Raw genomic sequence first — 24,099 nt, 5'->3', positions numbered from 1 at the left:
TAACATATAATGATGACATATCATTAGAAAATATTTTACTTACAAATTAATTGCTATCTACTTGCTCTTGATGGACAACGAGACCTATTATGTCCTAATTGATTACATTGTCCACATCGGATTCGTGACGCTACTCCTTCACAACTTTGATCCATGGTAGATCTAATGCGTACGGATTTTGGTCGTCCCACTTGTCTTTTGTGCTTAGGTGGTAATATATAAGGTATATACAAATTCGGCCAATAACGAGTATCATCGGGAGGATGAAAACTCTCCTTATAAGCCTTCCGATAATGATTTGTTGAATACCAAGCTGAGCAATACCGGTCATAAGGCAATCTAGCACCACCATCTTGATTGGAACTAGCCGCTAAAACGTGTTGACATAGGATTTTCTGTAATTGTGGTATACTACAAGTACAATTGTACTCCTGATCGTCGAGATGAACGGTGTATGTACCATCATAATCTTTAACCTCCCACTCATTGCTTTTGAATTGTTCAATTCTACATGTTCTCACAGCCACAATCCTTTTCTGCAAAATAATCTTATTTTTTGGAGTGTACTTACTCGTCCAATTTGCACTATTACTACGCCTCTTATTAAAGTATGCGTTCTATCTATAAAACGTCCTTGCAACTAAGGCTTGAATTGGCATAGCACAGGCACCCTTAAGTACGCCGTTGAAACTTTCGGAGTAATTAGTTGCCATCATACAATATCGCACTCCACCATATTTACATAATGCACATCGATCTTCGTATTGCGGCTTCAAGTTTTGTTCAATCCAATTGTGGGCTTAAAGTGATATGGATTTAATTTTCTCTCTACAATGCTCATATACCAGTGAGTCAGTTGCACAACTGGATTGCCATAATAGATTTTGTAAATTGACATCTCCATGTTTTTTCTTAAAATTAGCTCTTATATGCCGCAAGCAATGTCGGTGATGATGTGGTACACTCCACCCCTCGTGCAAGGCTCGTGGAATTTCTTTCATCCGGTCAGAAATAAAGGTAATAACCCGTGGACTTTGACAGTCAGAATAAATTTGTAAATACATTAAAAAAACCACTTCCAACTCGATGTGTCCTCCACCTCCACAACTGCAAAAGCTATAGGAAATAGTCCACCGTTTGCATCTACACCGGTCGTAACCAAGAGCACTCCTTTGTACTTACCATATAAATGTGTTCCATCGATACTTAAGAGCGGACGACAAAAAGAGAACCCTCTGATAGCGGGCCCAAATGCCCAAAAAACCCATATGAACCTCTCCATTTCTGGCGCGACCTCCTTAGACACTATGTCATATTCGGTACCGGGATTTTTCCTCATAATTGTTGAAAGGTAATGCAGAAGTAATTGGTAAGATTCCTCCCAATCTTTAAAGATTTTAGTTAACGCCTTCCTCCGTGCATCATATGCTTTAAACTTGGATATTGTTATTCTTTTCATATCATATACCCTTGTAATTATCTGTCCTGGAGTAAGATCAAGTTCCTGCCTAACTTCGGGCATAATTAGCTCTGTGATATAAGAGGAAGTCAAAGTCTTATGATCATAAGTTGCAGTCGGATTAGAACATGTATGGAGTCCGCAATAACTAGAGATTATAAATTGGTCATTAGATTTTTTTTTCCTAACAGCTGCATTAAGCTTCCATGGACACTTTGAATTTCTATCATCTGCAACACTTGTATTCTCTCCTTGACCTTTCTCATTAAAGTAACACTTTACATGATAGCTAGTTGTGTTGCTTTTCACCGTCTTGAATTTGACCCGGTTTTTAATTGCCCATTCACGTATAGCGAAAATTAACGTTTCCTTGTTCTTGAAAAGTTCTCCTTTTTTGAAAGTAAAGTCCTCGGGTTGATCGAAATTAGGGCCAGGATTGACGAACTCAGCTTGTGAGGCATTTATCCACTCATCATTTTGAAACTCTTCTGGCAACGGCTCTTCAAACTCTACATAGTCGTTATTTACGCAATATTCATCCATCCAACTTACGTCATCATTATTCTCTCCAATTGCATACTGCATACTGTAGGCGTCAAAAAATGCTTACAGACGTCCAAACACCACTCAAGATAACATAGAAGAATATTATACACATTATCAAGCAACTACATGGCAGCGCGGCAGGACATGGTGCCGCGGCTAAGGCGCGGCAGACCATGATGCCGCGGCTGAGCTAGGGCGCGCCAGCCTATGGTGCCGCGGCTTAGCCGCTGCAACCTATGGTGCCACGGCTATTACAAGAAGATGTTGTGGCAGTTATATGGCAGTTATTCGATGATTATTTAAAGTCCACGTGGCGGCATATCAGAGATAAAACGTGTGCTGACGTGGACGCGCAGTTAAACCACGAAAAAGGTGGTTAAAGGTCGTGGGAGAACGGTTTCAAACACGAATGAACGTGGGTGTAACTGCCCCTTTAGCCGCGGCAGTGTCGACTGCCGCGCTCTTTGGCCGCGACAGTGTCGACTGTCGCGCCCTTTAGCCGCGACAGCATCAACTGCCGCGCCTAAAGAGGCAGTTGTTGATCGGCTATTTCTTCAGTTATCGTCTAAGGAGGCTATAAATACTCCCCTATGGCCATCATTGACAGGGGCTGAGCATTTTCAGAGCAGGTTAGAGCAGAGAGCCTTGAGTTTTGGTGAATTAGAGCAAGAGAGAGAGTCTTCCTTCTTCACAAACATCCTCAAGAAGCTTTTGACCATTCCTAGAGATCTAAGCTCTGACTTGATCTTTAGAAGAGTGAATATCTTACATCGATAAGATATTCGCTTCAAATTCCTACTTCGATAAACGAAGGAAGAATCTTCAAAACTTTCACGATTCAATCAGAATCTGTGAATCGGTGGTCCACGAGTCAAAGCGCTCCCGGCACAGGCAAAGATCCCACGCAAGCAGCGATCCAAACAACGATCCTGCGTTTGTTTCTCAAGAGTTGTAATTTTTATTTTGTTGTGTAAAAGAGGTCTTATAAAAAGACTATTTCTTTGAATTTGTTGTAATCGACCGAAGATATAATGAATTCCATAACAAAGTCAACTTTTGACGTAAACAAGCTGGCGACCACAGTGGGAGCCAACGGTCTCGCTGCCGAGACCGTCGTGTCGCAGCCAACCATCAAGATCCCGGTTGAATCAACGGTCGAGTACGAGTTCGACCAAGCGAAGTTTGAGGAGTATTTGTCATCCTCATCTGTAAAGTCTTCCTCGCCTCGCAAATGCAGGAAGATTTCATATTTGTTGAAGTTGTCAAACACTATAGATGAAGACTCTCGCTTAATTGTTGCTGAGGATTCTACTCGCAACCTCTCTGCTCATAATGACTCCTCTCCAATTAAGGAGTCATTAAATCAAAGCCCGTCGGCATTGATGAAAAGAGCTCGTCAGAGACAACGCCAACGCCACGCTCGCCAAATGGCTAAGACCTTGGAACAACCCGACGGAGTTCGTTATCATGCGGACTTAGAGTCAAGGAGGCATCGAGTGGTTCAGTTGTCTCAACGACCAATCACTCATGTCTCTGCTAAACTCACGACGGAGGAATTGACTATTGTCAAAAGGATTCGTTCGACCCTCAAAGAACGTATACAAAAACGTCGTGCAAACGCTGCTCATGCCCGTGCTCTCTTACAACAAAGACGAGAAAGGAAGAAGGAAACGGTGGAAAGACGAGAAAGGAGGAAGGAAACGGTGACCAAAGAACCACCGAAACTCTGCCAAGTTTGGATTCCAAAGTCTGGAGTTGTGAAAAATCAGCATTCGGAGCCCGTTAAGACTCAAAACCCGCAAAGGGGTGGTTTTAAACGTGCGACTCCCGACATAACCTTGGATCGCTCAAAGACAAAAATAAATTGTCCTGAGAATGTCAACAAGGTTTTACACCCCCAGAAGAAGACGCATTCACCAAATGATATCGTCATACCTGGGAGGTCATGCCAACAGACGATACGATTTTTTGGTAATCATATCGATGAATCGTATTATCAAGTTGGGGTTGTGAATAATTTTCGAAAGAGAGTTATTCGAGAAATAAGCTCTCATTGTTCCTGTGTGCGACTCGTTAAAGCAGCATTATCAGAATGTGACTGTTTTAAACGAGAAGCCATCCCACGAAGAGTCTCTGTATTGTCGAAACCTAAGCTGAGACCGAGACATTTCCGCAAAAGAAAATCAGTTGCCCAAGATGATGAATTCCCTGAAGTCAACATCAACGTGGCTGATAAAAGAAAGTCTAAACGGCATTCAAATGACTCAAATCCCGACTTTTCCCCGAGAGGAAAAGTCAATCCAAGAATTGCTCAAAGGATGTCTCGACTCCAATTAGGAACCATCAGACGCAGAGATTACAAAAGAATGCAAAAAGGAATGTCCTCGGAGGATGAATTCTCGGACACTTATTCTGCAATCGCTTCTGATGATACAATGTCTAGCACAGGACAAATCAGAGAAGTATTCACAATCACTGCTGATCAGTTCACTCAAATACTTCAGGAAGCTCTAGCCAAACAACGTGAAGAAATTAGAGCTGAAGTGAAGACAGAAATGAAGTTGGCTATCCAACAAATGAGAGAACTGTTAACTCAACAGCCTCAACCTCCTGAGTCCAATCAGCGACTTGAATCCAGCCACCACACTCGGAATGTTGTAGATGACAGTGATCCAGAAGTGGATGAAGTCATTATGGCTGATACACCTCCCAATAGCAGTAACGCTGGGGGTGGTTTAGCACATCCTCCCAATAACGATATTGGGGGTGGTTCGATGGCACCTTTTACTGGGGATGGCCTAATTATTTCTGCTCGACATCACTCAGAGAGAGATGAAGATGAGGACAAGAAAATGCAAGAGCTTGAAAACAAAATCAACGCTTTGATGACGGCTCAAGAAGTGAAAAAGACGGGTATTCTATGTCCCTATCCAAGAGAATGGGATTCAATACCGTATCCGGCAAAGTTCAATCTGATTAACTTCACACCGTTTGAGGGGAAGAGTTCGCCGATTCAGCACTTGATTTATTTCAAGTCTCATTTGGGCATGATCTCTGGAAACGAGGCTTTAATGGTTCGGTCATTCGTTGGCACCCTTCGTGGGCCCGCCTTCGATTGGTACCGACGTCTCAAACCAGGGAGCATCAATTGCTGGGATGACATGGAAAGTTTGTTCCTCAGCTATTTCTTCGATGATGACACTGAAGTGTCAATCGGGACCCTTCTGGATGAGAAGCAAAAAGACGGAGAGTCAGTCAACAATTTTGTCAAGCGCTTCCGTAACAAGGTAATGAATTGCAGAGATCTTGTTATAGAGGAGTTCATCCTGCAAACATGCCACAATAATCTCTCTATCGATGTCCTGGAAGCCCTGGGGGTCGTACCATCCAAAACTTGGAAAGATTTGAAAATACGCGGTGAACAAGCTGAACACTTTCTTAAAAGAAAGAAAGTTGAGAGAGGTCAACCGACGACATCCACAATTCCAGTCGCTGGGAACGCAACTCTTGATCCGAGGTTTCAAAAGGAGTATTCTTTTGAAGATGATGAAGCTCCAGCCATATTGGAATACCTCCTCGCCAATGACAAAATTGAGCTACCACCTATTAAAGATCAGAAGGGAGCTAAAATGATTACAGATCCAAACTACTGTGCATACCACAGAAGGGTTCTTCATCCCACCAATATTTGTTTTGGACTCAAAAACAAGATCCAAGCATTAATTGACTCCGGCGTCATAATGGCGAAACAAGCCGATTATAAGCGTATACCTCTCTTTATAAGACCGGTACACAATGAAATAAAAAGTTGCTGTATTCATTGCTGCATTCATTACAACTTTGATCGTTACAATGAAATAAAAAGATAGCCTTTTTATAAGACCGGTACACAATGAAAACAAAATAAATACAACTCTCTTCAAACAAACGCAAGATCTGTTTGTTATCTCTTGCTTGCGTGGGTCTTTTGCCTGTGACGGGGATGTTGATATCCGTGGACCACCGGGGCACTCAGATCTGGTCCGAGAAAATCGGGCAGAGTTTCGTCTATCCGCGGGGGGAATTTTAGAAACTCTGAACCCCGTCGATCCGCGTGGGATCTCAGAGGTGTAAAGCTTATGTCTCGGCTTAAAACGAGACACTAGCTCTTCTTGGTATCAACGCTAAGGCCAATACCAAGGGGAAGAGATGAATGAAGAGGGGGCTGATGTAGATCCTCTGACTCCTCGCTCCGGCAGGGCTTCGCCGCTCTCTTAGAAAACCCCGACTCCTTCCTCCGGCAGGGCTTCGCCGCTCCTCTCTGGAATTTCAGATCTCAAAGGCTAGAGCTCAAGATCTGAAATTCCTCTCCCAAAACCAAGGCCAAGAGAATGAGGCCCTAGGGGCCTATTTATAGGAAAACAAAGGGGGGTAGGGGCTGGTTGAGGACACCCCCTAGGGGGGTGTCTCGGCTCCAAAACCGAGGGTGTCTCGGCTTGGCCGAGACACCCCTGGGGTGTCTTGGTTTTGCCAAGACACCCCTCGGGTGTTTCGAGCTTGCCGAGACTCCGTTTAGGTGTTTTGTTGGTTCCCCTGTATATTCTTCGTCCGGATTCGGATTTGAGTGATTCCGGGTGCGTTGGATGCGCGACGAAGAGTTTGACCCGCTCTGGTGATTGGATTATCTGTAGAGTGGTCGAGGCATGAAGGGCGTTGTCCTTTTTGTGAACAGTGCCGGGCTTCCCGATTGGTCCGGGTCTTCGTGATTCCGAAGTCCTATCCGCTCATGTAACTCGTCGATTCACTTCAGTCGTTCGTCGATGTCGATTAGGCTCATGTGGATTGGATGGTGACGTTCATCGTCGCTCGTTAACACTGAACCGGTTGTGGAGAACTATAGGCAATTTTTGATGCCTACAGATACCCCCTCCAAAGTGTTCCTGACTCGTTTCTTTTATAGAAGAGGCTGGAATACTTTGGATGTGATTGATCTGGCCTTCAGTCGGCGTAGTTAGCTTCAACTCTTGACTCTTTCGATTTTCGATCTATTCGATGCTTTGACGAATAGCCGAGGTTCTTCCGGCGCTGCGTTTATCGTCTGGCCGTCGTCGGAGTCTCGAGTCTGCAGCTGATGAATTGAGTTTGGCTCGTGTCATTGAGTTGACTTTGAACTACCTCCGCCACATTGTGCTGGCTTAGGGTTTCGGATCACCGCGCGTTGACTTTTTGTCGCAACGCGTTGACCGGTGTTGACCTAGGGTTACGCGTTGACCGGCGTTGATCCTTAGGGTTTGAATCGTCGAACGTTGACTTTTGTCGCAACGCGTTGCTTGGCGTTGACCTGGGGTTACGCGTTGACCGGCGTTGACCCTTAGGGTTTGAATCGTCGAACGTTGGCTTTGGTTGCAACGCGTTGCTTGGTGTTGACCTAGGGTTACGCGTTGACAGGCGTTGAACCTTAGGGTTTACGGATCGCCATTAACACAGTTTATACTCGTACGTTTGCTGGAGTATACACAGTTTAAGCTCTTAAGGTATTGGAGCAAGGTGGTCCCAGGTGTCGAGGCTGCAGGACCAACTGTTAAAGTTGATTCATCTGCATGTTTGGATTTTATCCTGAATTTGTTGGATGCTCAAGTCACGAGACCAACTAGTGGAGTTTGATGCGTCAATGACTCGCAGTTATAGAATTTTTGGCAAATCCTCAGCCATCAACGGATTTGATTAGCCTTTACCGACTACCGTTTGAGTCGGGCTAGCATGCGGATTATCTAAATCCGTTCCGCATATGACGTCGTGCTAAGAGAGTTAACGCTCTTAGTGCTACGATATTGAATACGTAGACTTCGTCTTTCTCACGGGAATAGACTACCCGGCAACGCGTGTTAGGCGTTGACTTTAGGATTTTTGGCTAATCCCCAGCCTTCAACGGATTTGATTAGCCTTTACCGACTACCGTTTGAGTCGGGCTAGTATGTGGATTGTAACAGTCCGCTCCCATGTAACGTTTAAGCTAAAAGAGTGAACCCCTTTAGTGCTACGATATTGAATACGTAGACTTCGCCATTGTTACGGGAATAGGCTACCCGGCAACGTGTATTAGACGTTGACTTATCCCTACTTAGGCTTCGGGATAAAATTCCCCGCGCGTGTGAGGCACGGATTATGGTGTTATTAATAACAACCTGCCACAATGTTGAATATGTGGTCTTTTGTCCTTTTTACGGTCAAAGACTAACCGGCCATGTGTGTTAGACATAGGCTTTGGGATTTTTGGCAAACCCCCAGCCATCAACGGGTTTGATGTGCCTTTACCGATTACCGTTTGAATCGGGCTAGCATGTGAATTATTAAAACCCGTTTCACATGTAACGTTGTGCTAAGAGAATTGCTTCTCTTAGACTTAATGCTATGATTTTGAATACATAGACTTCGTCTTTCTCACGGGAATAGACTACCCGGCAACGCGTGTTAGGCGTTGACTTATCCCTACTCAGGCTTCGGGATAAAATTCCCCGTGCATCGAGTGCCCGGATTTGACAATCGTGTCTTTTCTAAAAGCAAAGACAGATTGAGAAACGGGAGAGGAAGAATTTTATATTCTATCTCCCGGTGCTGAAGAGGAAGAATTTTATATTCTATCTACAGCTGGAAAGGGAACTTGAGGTGGGATCCCCCACCCCCAGAATCCGGAATGATGAACTGGGAGTGGGTTCTCCACTCCGAGCATCGGAAAGGTCCGAGGAGAGGAAGAATTTTATATTCTATCTCCCGGTGCTGAAGAGGAAGAATTTTATATTCTATCTACAGCTGGAAAGGAAACTCGAGGTGGGATCTCCACCCCCAGAATCCGGAAGGATGAAACTAAGAGTGGGATCTCCACTCCGAGAATCGTAACAATTCGGATAACCCTAACTGTCGGAAGGTTTGATTACCCGATTTGGAAGTGGACCTCTCGTTCATTGGGGGAATCGAGAGGAGATTTTGGCTGTGGCCCTAACTGTATGAATGTTTGACCAAGCAGGAGTTTGAGACGACCTAACTGTCGGAAGGTTTGATCGCTCGATTTGAAGGTGGACCTCTCGTTCATTGGAGGAATCGAGAGGGGATTTTGGCTTTGGCCCTAACTTTTATAGGTTTGACCAGAACGCAAAGAGAGTGGAATACGGGTAGCAAAGAAAGTGCCAACCCATATTACCACTCAAAGGGAGACTTTAATGTTAGGCGTTTAGGACCTAGCACGTTGAGTCTGAGAAACGCCAATGACTGGCAGATGGGAATGTTGGTGGGTCCACTGTCGTTTGATTTGATCAGCGGATGGTTTGGTGAGGAAAGATTAACCGATCAGAAGATTGGATCTCTTCTCACAAAAATAACTCATAAGAGTTAGAGAATAAGAAGAGACATTCTGACCTTCAGAGTTCGAACGTGAATTTCTTATTCACCAATTCCACAATGATTGGGTTATCCCTAAGAATACCCATGTGGTATTCTTTCGGGAACTTCCCGATGCATTGGATAATCCACCCCCAGTTTCTCTCTTGGAACTGGGTTTGACTTGGTTGTCCGACCGGGTTATCCTTAGTTGATCGTGCATTTGCTTCATCTCTTGCATAGCCACTTCCATTTCAAACTTGAAGATTTCCTTCTGCTTAGTCAGGGCCTCTTCAATGATTTTGGCTATCTGATCTGTATTGACCATGAGCACCTCTCGAGCTTGTCCTATGCTAGACGTTGTCTCGTCAGAAGCGAGAGCGGAATAGGAATCCGAGAGTTCATCATCGGAATGTACTCCCTCATGGATCCCACAGTAATTGTCATATCTGACGGCTTCTAGCTGAAGCTGAGCTGTTCCCGAATTGACCCTGCTTCCTGGAGAGGAATTAGGGTCGGAATCACTTGAAATGATTGGGGATTTTCCCTTGTTGACCATGTTGATAGTCACTTCTAGGGGTTCATCATCTCGAGCAATCGATCCTCTTTGGTGGGAACGCCTTGATTTGGGCTTTGTCGTTCCATCGGAGATTCCCTCGAATATCGAGACCCTCTGTGGAGCGGTCTTGGGGCAGCTACAGGCTGATAATACTGCCCTGATAATTTTGGTACACGGACAGTGAGAATCCGCTTCCCGGGTGTTTCTCTTTCGAGATTCATCCGCACCCCCAGCCCGATAGTACAACTCATCGACGTTGCCGTCGGAGTAACCTATCGGCTGCTCACATGGGTTCTCAGGTATAACGCGTTCGTTTGTCGGACGCGTCTTCTTCTGAGTAATCATTGCCTTGTTGGCCTCCGCAAGAGTCGCACGTTTGGAATCACTCCTTTGTGAGGGTGAAACCTTAACGGGCTCTTGGTCCTTTGCACGCACCGCCGAGCTGGTTGTTGCAAAGATCGATTTGTTAGGAGATTGCGCACGACCCCCAGTCTGGATGTTGGCTTGAAGCTCCTTCAGCGATCTCCAGCTTTCCTTGACAAGCGCTTTTCCTCGATTCTCGGGTAGAGCGTCGATACGGTTGTTCAGAGGATTCTTGAACTTGGGGAAATCCACGCTGCGGTGGGGCTTTACCGAAGGTTCGGGACCTGAAATGGACGAAGGTTGGAGAGCAATATTACCTGCTTTTACCTTAGGCGTCGATTTGGCCTTCGGCATCCAAACTCGTTCGGATTTCGGCGATCTCTTAACTGCCTCTCCCTTTAGCATTTCTCGTGCTTTTTGGACTAGGGCTCGGGCATGCGCACGCAAGGCGCGACGCTTCTGGATTCGCTCCTCGAGAGTAGAACGGGTTCTTTTGACTTGAACCCATTTGTTCGTTTCTTCTTCGGAGGAGGGGCTGGTTGTTTGCCGTGGTTGCTCCTGGCGTTGCCTGGATTTTAGATCTACGTTATAGCGGATCCCATCCATCGGCTCCAAAGCTTCGGCCAGCTGTCGAGCAAGACGTTGACGCTGTCTTTGTCGTGCTCTCTTTGATAATGCCGGAGCGTCTTCAGAAGTCATCTCCTCGGCGGAAGAGGAATCCGGATCTGCGATCTCGACCAGGTTGGACGACGTGGGGACGTCGCGTGGTGCAAGTGCAGAGGCGGCAACGGGGTCTTGGATTTTTGAACCGAAGGACCTGCAATCATTTATGAAAGAGGTTACCTTTCTGTACCCGTTTGGAGAGGCGGATCTGGAGGAGGAGGAAGAGAGGCCTTCTTTGAACCGTTGTTGATCGAGCTCGTGTTCTTCATTCACCCCGATCTTGAGTGCTGGTTGCGTCACGACGGCGTCGGTTGCGATGCCGTTGGCTCCCACTGTGGTCGCCAGTCTGTTTGCGGAAAAAGTTGCTGTATTCATTGCTGCATTCATTACAACTTCAATCGTTACAATGAAATAAAAAGATAGCCTTTTTATAAGACCGGTACACAATGAAAACAAAATAAATACAACTCTTTTCAAACAAACGCAAGATCTGTTTGTCATCTCTTGCTTGCGTGGGTCTTTTGCCTGTGACGGGGATGTTGATATCCGTGGACCACCGGGGCACTCAGATCTGGTCCGGATAAATCGGACAGAGTTTCGTTGATCCGCGTGAGATCTAGAAACTTTCTGATCCGGATAAATCGGACAGAGCTTCGTCTATCCGCGGGGGGATATAGAAGCAGAGCTTCGTCGATCCGCGTGAGATCTAGAAGCTATAAGCGTATACCTCGGCTAAAGCGAGGTAATAGCTCTTCTTAGTATCAACGCTAAGGCCGATACTAAGGATCTGACGGGTGATGAAGGCTCTGATCAAGACCTCTCCTCCTCTTGTTGAAGCACACGGGCACTCTCCACTGCAGCAGGGCTTCGCCAAGCTCTCCAAAAATCCTCCCCAAATCAAAGGCCCTTAGGGGGCTATTTATAGGCATATGGAGGTGTGTAGGGGGGTCTAGGGACCACTAGGGGGCGTGGACACCCCCTGGTGTCTCGGCCATGGCCGAGACACCCTTGGGGTGTCTCGGCCAGGCCGAGACACCCTAGGTGTCTCGGCCAGGCCGAGACACCCCTTGGGTGTCTTGGTTTTGCCAAGACACCCCTGGGGTGTTTCGAGCTTGCCGAGACTCCGTTTAGGTGTTTTGTTGGTTCCCCTGTATATTCTTCGTCCGGATTCGGATTCGAGTGATTCCGGGTGCGTTGGATGCATGACGAAGAGTTTGATCCCCTCTGGTGATTGGATTATCTGTAGAGTGGTCGAGGCATGAAGGGCGTTGTCCTTTTTGTGAACAGTGCCGGGCTTCCCGATTGGTCCGGGTCTTCGTGATTCCGAAGTCCTATCCGCTCACGTAACTCGTCGATTCACTTCGGTCGTTCGTCGACGTCGATTAGGCTCATGTGGATTGGATGGTGACGTTCATCGTCGCTCGTTAACACTGAACTGGTTGTGGAGAACTATAGGCAATTTTTGATGCCTACACATAATGGCGAAACAAGCCGATTAAAGACGACCTTATTCCATTGGATACACAAGTATAAACTGTTTCCCCAGACTCCGAAGAGTATACGAGTATAAACTGCTCCTCGATACTCCAACATGTATATGAGTTTAAACTATTTCCTTTCTTTCACGGGAAGTTCCTGGAGAGCGCTATGCATAGTACTCTTAAGGATAACCCGATCATGCAGCTGAATATAATGATAAACCCAGTTTCATAAGAAAAGCTGGGGGTGGATGGTTCATGTAAACGGGAAGTTCTCGGAAGAATGCTATATGTAATTTTCTTAGGGATAACCCGATCATTACGAACAAAGTGATAAACACTACATCCCCACGATGATTTTCGAATACTCTTTCGCTGAGATGAGATTCGATCACTTCTTTAGATCAATCTTCCCTCACAAAACTCATATTTGGTCAAACCTTTAAACAGTTAGGACCAAAGCCATAATCCCCTCTCGATTCCTTCCACGAACGAGAGGTCCACAAATTAAACGATCAAACCTTTAAATAGTTAGGATCGTCTCAAGTCCCCATTTGGTCAAACCTTTAAACAGTTAGGACCAAAGCCATAACCCCCTCTCGATTCCTTCCATGAACGAGAGGTCCACAAACTGAACGATCAAACCTTCCTACAGTTAGGGTCGTCTCAAAACTCCCACTTGGTCAAACCTTACTACAGTTAGGACCACAGCCAAAATCTCCTTTCGATTCATTTTTGCGAACAAAAGGTCCACTTTTGAATTGAGTAATCAAACCTTATGACAGTTAGGGTTATTCAAACCAATCCAGATTCTCTAAGTGGAGATCCCACTTCTAGTTTCCTTTGCACTAGGAGATAGAATATAAAATTCTTCCTCTCCGATTTCGGGTTCATCTCTACCAACAAACAAGAGACCAGGAGATAGAATATAAAATTCTTCCTCTCCATCATCGGGTTCATCTCTACCAACAAACAAGAGACCAGGAGATAGAATATAAAATTCTTCCTCTCCATCATCGGGTTCATCTCTACCAACAAACAAGAGACCAGGAGACAGAATATAAAATTCTTCCTCTCCATTATCGGGTTCATCTCTACCAACAAACAAGAGACCAGAATACTCCAATAGGTATACGAGTCTAAACTATTTCCCTAATCTCAACAGGAAGTTTCTGGAGAATATTACTCAAAATATTCTTAAGAATAACCTGACTACCTCCCAACGGGTATATGAGGTTAAACTATTTCCCGAACACTCCAATATAGTATATGAGTATAAACTATTTCTCAAATTCTTCGACAGCAGTTTTAATTCGAGACTTCGACAATGGCCACGCGATAAACGCAGCACCGGAGGGATTTTAGCTATTCTACAAAGCACTGAATAGGCTAAAAGATGAAGAAGTCAAGGATTGAAGCCATTCACAAACTGTTCTACGCAATTTCCTCAACGAAGCACTGGAGAGATTGCAGGGAAAGCTTATCATATCCAAAGTGTCCCAGACCGCTCTCTAAAAAATGATTAGTCTGAGATACTTTGGAGGGGGTATCTGTAGGCGTCAAAAAATGCTTACAGACGTCCAAACACCACTCAAGATAACATAGAAGAACATTATACACATCATCAAGCAACTACATGGCAGTGCGGCAGGACATGGTGCCGCGGCTAAGGCGCGGCAGACCATGGTGCCGCGGCTAAGGCGCGACAGCCTATGGTGCCGCGGCTTAGCCGCTGCAACCTATGGTGCCGCGGCTATTACAAGAAGATGTTGTGGCAGTTATATGGCAGTTATTCGATGATTATTTGAAGTCCACATAGCGGCATATCAGAGATAAAACGTGTGCTGACGTGGACGAGCAGTTAAACAACGAAAAAGGTGGTTAAAGGTTGTGGAAGAACGATTTCAAACACGAATGAACGTGGGTGTAACTGCCCCTTTAGCCGCGGCAGTGTCGACTGCCGCGCTCTTTGGCCGCGACAGTGTCGACTGTCACGCCCTTTAGCCGCGATAGCATCAACTGCTGCGCCTAAAGAGGCAGTTGTTGATCGGCTATTTCTTCAGTTATCGTCTAAGGAGGCTATAAATACCCCCCTATGGCCATCATTGACAGGGGCTGAGCATTTTCAGAGCAGGTTAGAGCAGAGAGCCTTGAGTTTTGGTGAATTAGAGCAAGAAAAAGAGTCTTCCTTCTTCACAAACATCCTCAAGAAGCTTTTGACCATTCCTAGAGATCTAAGCTCTGACTTGATCTTTAGAAGAGTGAATATCTTACATCGATAAGATATTCGCTTCAAATTCCTACTTCGATAAACGAAGGAAGAATCTCCAAAACCTTCACGATTTAATCAGAATCTGTGAATCGGTGGTCCACGAGTCAAAGCGCTCCCGGCACAGGCAAAGATCCCATGCAAGCAGCGATCCAAACAACGATCCTACGCAAGCAGCGATCCAAACAACGATCCTGTGTTTGTTTCTCAAGAGTTATAATTTTCATTTTGTTGTGTAAAAGAGGTCTTATAAAAAGACTATTTCTTTGAATTTGTTGTAATCGACCGAAGATATAATGAATTCCATAACAAAGTCAACTTTTGACGCAAACACATACTATCAAGACGTTCATCCTCTTCAGCATCTTCAGTATCACCATCGGCATCTACATCCTCATCATTAACCTCTACTATTATAGAACCCCCCGGTAAATCAACTGAAACATGACCCGGTGAGTTGTGGAACACGTCATTCGACATTGCACCCGACTCATTTTTTAAGCGCATGGCACTTTGAGATAACGAGATTTGACTTTCAAGCATGCGAGAGAACTCTCCACGAGCATATGAAACTTCAGCAACCCCAGACATTGGAATATTTTTAATAAACAACTCGATTGATATTTGTTTTTTCGCATGTTGTATCATGTTATTCAATTCTTCATCATTGGTAATCTCTACAACAATTGTTCTTTGATCGTTTATTGGACAATTACAGAAGATCTTAATGGAATTTTCAACGTGATTAATTACAGTAACTCTGTATATTTGTGCCATCAATCTATCAAAGTTGCAATTTCTCAACAACATGAACATTTTCCTAGCCTCCATCGTATATAGGCATATTATTCATTCTAACGCTCAGTTTTCCATTGAATAAGCAAATAATCGGTACTCCATTCGCCATTTTAACTAAAGCATTAAAATTCATCATATAAAAATTATATTTTTTTTCCAAACATTTAATCATAATTATATATTTCTTCTAGATATACAACATTAACTAAACAATACAGATAAATTTATGGAAAAATAAAAATTTGTACCTTGATTAAATTTCAGATCTCCTCGGCCTAGTAGAGAATAGACGGCGTCGACGTCAGATTTGAGGGAGGAAGAGGTGAGTTGGGTTTGGGAGAGAGAGATAAGGATTGTTGGATCGGATTTGGGATAGATGGAGATCGGGTTTGGGACGTTGATCGGCTTGGGAGAGAGTGAGAGCTCGGGAAAGAGAGAGGGGGAGATCTGGAGTTGGTGCTCAGGAGAGAGAGAGAGGGGGAGATCTAGAGTTGGAGCTCAGGAGAGAGAGAGGGGGGAGATCTGGAGTTGGAGCTCAGGAGAGAGAGGGGGATCGAGAGTTGGTGCTCGGGAGAGAGAGAGAGGGAGATGGCGAGAGAAAGAATTCGAGAGGCGAATGTGCCCTAATTTGAGGTTTATATATAGTCTGCAATTCTACGGGACTAGTAGTCCCGTAGAAATTGTAGAGCTCACTTGTATTACGATAAATCCATGGGACTAGTAGTCCCGTGGATTTCCTGGGCAGAGGGGAAGTGGCTCTGCAAAACGTACGGGACTAGTAGTCCCGTACGTTTTGTTAATGAACAGAAAATATATGGGACTACTAGTCCCGTATATTTTCTGAGTTCGCTAACCATTAGATTAGTTGGCTCTAAACATACGGGACTAGTAGTCTCATTGTTTGTAGGAAAAATTGCAAAGAAGAGAATAAAGAAAATTGACTTGGATTCCTTTGATCTCAATTACAACTTGATTACAAAAGAGAAGAGAACGAATTTGATTCTCTCCTTTGTTTAAAACTGAGTTCTTCTCGGTAGCGATGGAATGCCTCCTTCGATTGCTCGCGTCGAAATTGCTCTCCGTTGACGATCCGACCGTCTTCTATCTCGTGGGAACGATGAACTTCTGTGGAAAGTTTTATAAGTAACTCTTCAACGAGTTTAAGAACTCTGAACGAGTTAGAACTATGTGAATAGAGTTGTTAGAACCGAAAATTCGGTTAATGATCAAGCTGTTATTCTGTTGTTGAAGAATCCTCTCAGATTTGATCTTCTGAGTTTGATTCAAAAATCCTATCTCCAAGGATTTTGCTGCTGCAGCTAACCCTTCGTGCGGTTGAGATCCTTCCGAATTTCCAAACCCGTGCGGTTCAGATATGAAAAATCCAACCAGCTAGCCCTTATCTGTTTGAGAACTAAAAAATTTCCAACCTGAGCGGTTTAGATCTTCAGAATCCAACCTGTGCGGTTCAGATGCCAAAAAACCAACCAGCTGCTCCGTTGGGTTTATTGAGCTTTTATAGGGGAGTAGGAGGTTGTAACTGACCCCTATATCCGCTCCTACGTGGGCGAACATCCCTTAGAACGTGGGATAAACGGTTTTGGAACCGTTCCACTCATGTTTGAACGAGTCAAACGCCCATTCTGGCGTTCAGAACCCAACTTCGTGTCTTAGGATTGAGACGCGAGGTTGGGTGTTAGCTGAACACCACTAAACGCGAGGGTCACTTGCGTTTAGCTTGTTGCCTGCTTGGAAACGCGGGGGTCAGTGTTGGTTGAACCCCTATGAACGCGAGGGTCGCTCACGTTTGGCTTGTGCCTTGGAGACGCGGGGGTCGCCTGCCTTTCCATATTTATAACGCGGGGATGACATCCGCGTTTTAGAAGGAGCTTTTTGACTTGTAGCTTCTTCTGTGAAGCGTTGCGAGGACCGTTGTTTAGTAATCCTGGCTTTAGCTGTTGTAGGGTATGAAAGTTGTCAGATTGTAGCTTTCACTGTAGAATGTGAAGACTGCTGAATAGAGTTTTCATCAGTTGTCGGAAGTGTCGTTGAATTGTAACTCTTCTCGATCTATGTGAAAAGTCCTCTATTTGCCGCTTTCGATTGTCGACCCGAAAGCTATTTGATTGTAGCTTTCATTGTGAGAGCTTGACGGGAATCAACATCTATAGTGTTTTGAAGATGAATATTTGCACACAGCTCTCTACCAAGCAACTATTTGATTGATTGTCGGCGCGAAAGCTATTTGATTGTAGCTTTCGTTGTGAGAGCTTGACGGGAATCAACATCCATAGTGTCTTAAAGACGAATATTTGCCCACAGCTCTCTACCAAGCAACTCACCACCTAAGTCCAACCTTTTCTTTCTAAAATCATTACACTGCTCATCAGCATCTCCAATAGTTGCTAATAATACTATTCATGCTGTTGTCGCAGCCATCAAGATCAATCATCTCAGAAGTGAGGTCGCGTTTGTGGCGATTGTGGAGTTGCGGATGCAGTGATTGGGAAGTCGTCTGATTGTGACCTTCATTGTCGGAGCTTATTTGGATCAGCTATCTATTGTGATTTTTAGACAGCCTACACCCATATGTTTTCTGAAGCCACTTTTTTAAAATCGACCTCTTTTTTGCCTATTGGCCAAAAAGATGTCTATTTTGCTAATTATTTAGCAAAGTGGTCTATTTTGCTATATATTTCATAAAAACGGTCTATTTTGCAAAATTTCCCTTTATTTTTTGGTTAGATACCAATGGACCTGTTGTAGTATTGGTCCAAATGTAAATACGCCTCACTACATAAATTTTTTCTACTCTTTTACCACTTAAAAAATCAGCAGTTGTATGTCTATCCTACGAATAGATTTTTAAGGAGTCTTTATGCCTCTTCAATGCCATTTTGACTATTTTAAGAGTAAAAAAAATCACTTAGGGATCTATTCGCACAAATAGAGCTACTAGGGGGCTACTTGCAATTGGGCAATAGTGCATCGAGTAATTTTTCTTTTTATCTTTAAGCCTAATACATCAAATACACATTATTCTATTCCTATGCAGTATTTACAAAAAATATAAAATTTCAAAATATTATTGTCGGCTTCCCCCTTCTCCTCTTCCTCTATTAACATTCTTTCCCCTCTTCTTACCCTCTACTTTCTCCACTTTTTTTCTTAGACTTTCATCCACCCTCTCCTCAACCGTCTCGCTTCTCTCCATCTCACAACGCTCCACACCTTTCACACTCTCATTGTCAACTTACAAGCTTCATTGATATAACTTTTTATGTGTTATTGTTATTACTTATAAGTGTTGTTACCATATTTACATGCATTATCGCTATACTTATAGCTTTCTTTGGTATTGTTATGGTGTTCACTCACCCAAGATATAGTATTTGCAATGATACAATAAAGAGTCCTAAGCAAAACAAGCTCAACCCTTTGGCCAACTCCCACAGTCATCTCTCGGCCTTAGGGAGAAAGAGTGCCCTAGTCAACTTTTAAGAGTTTTAGGCATTCGATTCCTCAGTCAAATATTAAGCCATTGGTTCTTTATCAAGGGATAAACCCAAGGCACAATTGTAGAGGCCTCGGCCCCAACGACTCATCAAGCCAACACCTTGGTGTCAACACAAGAGGCGATACTTGTCGGTACGAGAGATCCTGAACTCCCAGACAAGACGACATTCCAACCAGTCAAAACAAGCTGACGCTCCTGAGTTGACGCGAAAGGAGGTGCCGGTCAACCCTATTATCAAGGACGACCCTATTTAGGGCACTCGACCACTCACTGGACCTTTCTCAGAAACAACTTAAGGGATGTTCTTGTTGTCGACTAAGTTGAGGACTCGACTCCGGTCTCAAGCCTCTCCCCCAGAGCAAATATCGACATCTTAGTCCACCTTGAACAAGCTTTATCCAGATTTTGGCATGATAAGTCTCCACGACTTGTCAGCTCAATCACTTTCCGGAAAAAGCGGAGACATCCTCTCCAGAGCTGAAGTGACTTCCCCTCTAGTCACCAGCCGACACCTGTAAAGTGAGTGACGGCTCAGAATGTCCACGTGCCTTCTGCCTCGCTCGCAAGTCACTTCCCGGATATCGCGGAGAGAGAGAGAGAAGTGAGTGCTGGTAATGGACACTTGGTAGTGATAAAGTTTAGAAAAGTCGGATAGAGTGGGGAAGAGGATATTGTTGAGTGAAAGGAACGAGTTCCTTGAGAAGTAAAGGGAGGAAGAAGAAGGAGAAGGGACTTTTAGGATATTTTATTTTGTTAAAGGATACAATACATATATGACAGTATTTATTCTTTTAACTTATAGATAAATGCACATATTTTTTGGGTTTATGAGTGTAGATATAAGTAAGTGAGTTTAAAAATAAACCATAATAAAACTTTATGTTTATTAGCAAAAAACCCTTATTTTAAGATTATGTAAATAAATACACATATGATAGTATTTTATACATATTTTATACATTTGATTTATAGATAAAATACGAGTAGTATTTTGGGTTTATGGGAGTAGATTGAAGTAAATGGATTAAAAATTAACCACTGTAACACTTTGGATTTATTAGCAAAAGACCCCTTATTTTAATATTATGTAAATAAATATTTCTAAAATGTTAAACTCTTAACTATGTGTTAATAAATAAAATTGTATAATAAGATTACTTAAGAAGAAATGTATGAATTAATTACTATTGTGTAGTTATTTTAATTAAATATTTTTCTTATAATGATATGCTTAGTGCTAACATCTTTTTCAAATAAGTTCCCCAAATCTAATATTATTCTTAAATGATGCTAATTTTATAAGTTCTCTTAAATATGTCCCTCCAACTTGAAAGTTGTTAACTAAATTCTAAATTAACTAAGCTGTATTAATCTTGCTAGCTTTTTCCTGATGTTCCTTACATAGTTACACTTAATACTTGCACTTGTAGTAGTTACTTCTCGTTGTAATTATTTAATAGGTTAAATTACACTAAACCTTTATGAACTTTTAGCCCCTATGAACTTTCAAAATCACACTAAACCCCTAGTGACTTTTCTATTTTAAAGAAAACCCCTAATGGCTTTCTAAATTTTATAGACAACTCCTATAAATTAGAACGAAAAATGGCATAAAATGCAATTTGAAAGTTATTGGAGGTTTGGGGTAGTTTATCTAAAAGATATTGGGGTTTTCTACAAAAGTTATTAGGGGTTTAGTGTGATTTTGAAAGTTCATAGCGTCAATTTACTGCAAAATGCTGAAAGTTCATGGGGTTTTACTATAATTTACCTTATTTAATATTATAATCCTTAGTTGAAGTAATATTATTAAAAATAGTTATACTATCTTTATACTATAAAATATTTATCTAACTTATTTTTTTAATTATGCATTTAAATAATTTAGTACTATGAATATTTTATAATTTTGTACTAGACTATCGTTAGCAATTAATAGTACTATTATTAACATTAAATAATTTTTTTGAAAAATTAATTTTTAATCATTACCTAGTATAGGTTATTTAGTATCATGTAATAATCTTTGAGCAAATACTCAAAAAATAATATTAAATTATTTCTTCAATTTATGTAATAGTATAATACTAAATAAATAGTGTAATTCATAATTTATGTGATATTAGTAAGATAATTATATTATTTATGTGATTATATATTTATTCTATTAATTTTATCGATCGTTAAATTGTAATATAATTCTTAATAATATTTATTAATATAGTATTCCATTTGTATTATTATTTTAATTATTTTATTATAATTCAAAAATAATTATCATAATAATTTATTGGTTACTACTAATAATTGTATATACTTATTTTATAAATTATTTTATTGCATTACTTTTAAACAATTAGTTATAATAGTATTGATAATTACAATTATTTAGGATGTTGAGGAGGTTCATAATTAATATAGAGGTTATATTTATTTAATGATAGATTAATTAAAGATAATGACATAGTTAGAATTTATCAAAATTTGAGAGGGCAAAAAAATTAAAAGTTTTAATACCCCAATCTTCTTTTTATAGTAGTATAAATATAGATACATGATAGTAGTTCATACTTTTGGTTTATCATACTCCTTTTAAAAGTACGAATTCGGGAAAATCTTTTAGTAGACAAAAATACCCTTGAAATTTAAATACTAATCCATTAAGTAAGAGTAACTTGATAAATTGATGAATCCTTATTGGATATACATAGTATGAAGATAAGGATATGGTTTAACTTGAAATGTAAACCTAAATGAAAGAGCAACTTAAGTAAATTACACGATTTATTAAATACCAAATTTATCCCCTCGCTCTTATATGTGATCAATGATCAAATTGCAAACAATTATTCATGTGCTATATGATTAATAATGCCCAAGTGAGAACGATTATTCACATGTTATATGATTAATAATTACACACAACGTGACGATCTCTCACAAACTAAAATTCAAGTAGTTCACAATACGCTTAGTTTAATTAGACGGTTTATTAAATACCAAATTTACCCCCTCACTATTATATGTGATCAATGATCAAACTGTAAATAATTATTCACGTGCTACATGATTAATAATGTAGTAAACAATTATTCACATGCTATATGATTAATAATTACACACAAAGTGGTGATCTCTCACCAACTAAAATTAAAGTACTTCAAAGTACTGCATAGTTAGTTTCAAATTTTAATTATACTATTATTATTTAAATAGAATTTTATTTATAATTGTTATCCTCTCACATGCAACATCACATACCAATATATATAAACCAAGAAATTATAATAATTTCTATAACACTTTTATCTCCTTCTACAGGCATGTGCCTTTGCTATTAGATTAGATTAGATTATTTTAAAACAATTAATTATATTGTATATCAAATCTTTTTCAGATCAAGAAATTACAATAGATTTCACAGTACTTTTATCTCCTTCAACAAGTATATGTCTTTCTTATTTTTTTCTTATTAGAATAGATTAGATTGGTTAAGAATTATGAATTATAAAATGGTAACAATTTTCACAATACTTTCATCTATTTTCTTCTTATTAGATTATTTTAAAGTAATTAATTATATTGTATGTTTGATTTCTTTTCATATCACAAAATTTAATTATACTATTATTATCTAAATAGATACTGTTTGTATAAAAGCCAAAGATAATCTCACACGTTCTTTGATCTCAATGCCAATTATAATACTTATATATGAGTTTTTGTTAAAATAAATTTTATGTATGTGGTTAACTTATATGATCCTACTTTAATCAGATTAGATAATTTAACATTTGTTCTTTACACCCAAACTCTTCCACAAAATCAAGATATTTTCAAAATTAATCTTGGGGGTTGCTTGCATTAAAAATTATGTTGGAGTGCCCATACAGTCTATTTTATAGTTTAAGATTGTCAACATATTTTGTCCCTTATGCATATCAATTATCAGTAATAATATAATTTAATTGATCCAAGTATATCGTAATATATTTCTGGACTCTTATCTTGTCTTTTGCTCTTTATCATGTACAAACCTAGCGATTCTTATTCAATTCTTTCTTTTTTCTTTTTTTTCTCTTGACATTGTCTATTGTTCTTCATTATGTTCAAACCATTTTATGGATTAGGCTTATGGTTTTTTAGGGGGGAGCAGAAGACAATTAGGTTGATTTTGGTGTTGGACTTTATTATTTGAAGAGATTAATTTCAAGAAATTCAACTCCAACCTGATATCACAATTGATATAGATGATGAAGACACTACTCTAGAATTGCTCAATCAAAAGATAAAGGTGGAGAAAGATTGATCTCGATTCAATTAAAACATGAAATAAAAAGAATAAATGATAATATTTTTTGAACATTTTATACTATAACTTAATTTCTGAGTAAAATTAGGAATTTTTAGAATGAATTTTCATACAAAATTTTTAGTATTTTTGCATGCTTATGTGATTGCTTTTATCACATAAAATTATACTGTAGTTACCATTAATCTTTACTTTTGTCATTTTATTATTTTAAGTCTATCAAATAATGTATGCTGAGATCTCATATATATATATCGTATGCTTTTGAGATTGTTTATTATAAAACATGAGCTTATAATGTTGAAAAGTGCAGTGTAATTTTATTTTCAATGTAATAAGAAATGTTATTTTTTTTATTGCTAGAACTATAGTTCATAATGATATTATTATTCATCTTTGGCTCCATACTATAGCTTAGGATTAGTAGAGTTTAGAATATGACATGCAGTATCAATTTAATTTATTTTCTTTTACTATTCTGCTTGAAGATATTATTATGTCAGCTGATAATTTTTTCGATGAAAATCAATTATGATATCCCAGTTAAGTATATTGATTCCAATTTAGCACAGAAATCCATTACATTAATTTTTTATAATTTTTAAATAAAAATTATAGCAAATCTAATAATTAAAATGAATATTACTTATTTATAGTAATAAAATAATAAATAAATTATTTTTATATTAAACCACGTGTAATGCACGTGCATAAAAACTAGTAGATAGATAAATACAAGTAGTGTAGATTGAAGTAAATGAGTTTAAAATAAACCAGCGTAA

The 24,099-nt window shown here is 40.6% G+C and overlaps 1 protein-coding gene across 1 annotated transcript; it reads right to left on the bottom strand.

Moving 5' to 3' along the window:
* LOC109845642 lies at positions 1,064–15,281 on the bottom strand. Its single transcript, XM_020414912.1, has 2 exons — positions 15,029–15,281; positions 1,064–2,064 (listed from the first exon to the last, which is right to left on the bottom strand). Exons 1-2 carry the CDS (start codon positions 15,279–15,281, stop codon positions 1,064–1,066), a joined length of 1,254 nt encoding a protein of 417 aa, XP_020270501.1.

The sequence above is a fragment of the Asparagus officinalis genome, chromosome 6 (genome assembly GCF_001876935.1).
Source record: "Asparagus officinalis chromosome 6, Aspof.V1, whole genome shotgun sequence".
NCBI lineage: Eukaryota > Viridiplantae > Streptophyta > Magnoliopsida > Asparagales > Asparagaceae > Asparagus > Asparagus officinalis.
Note: the sequence above shows the minus strand (reverse complement) of the source record. Positions and strands in the feature narration are given on the sequence as shown.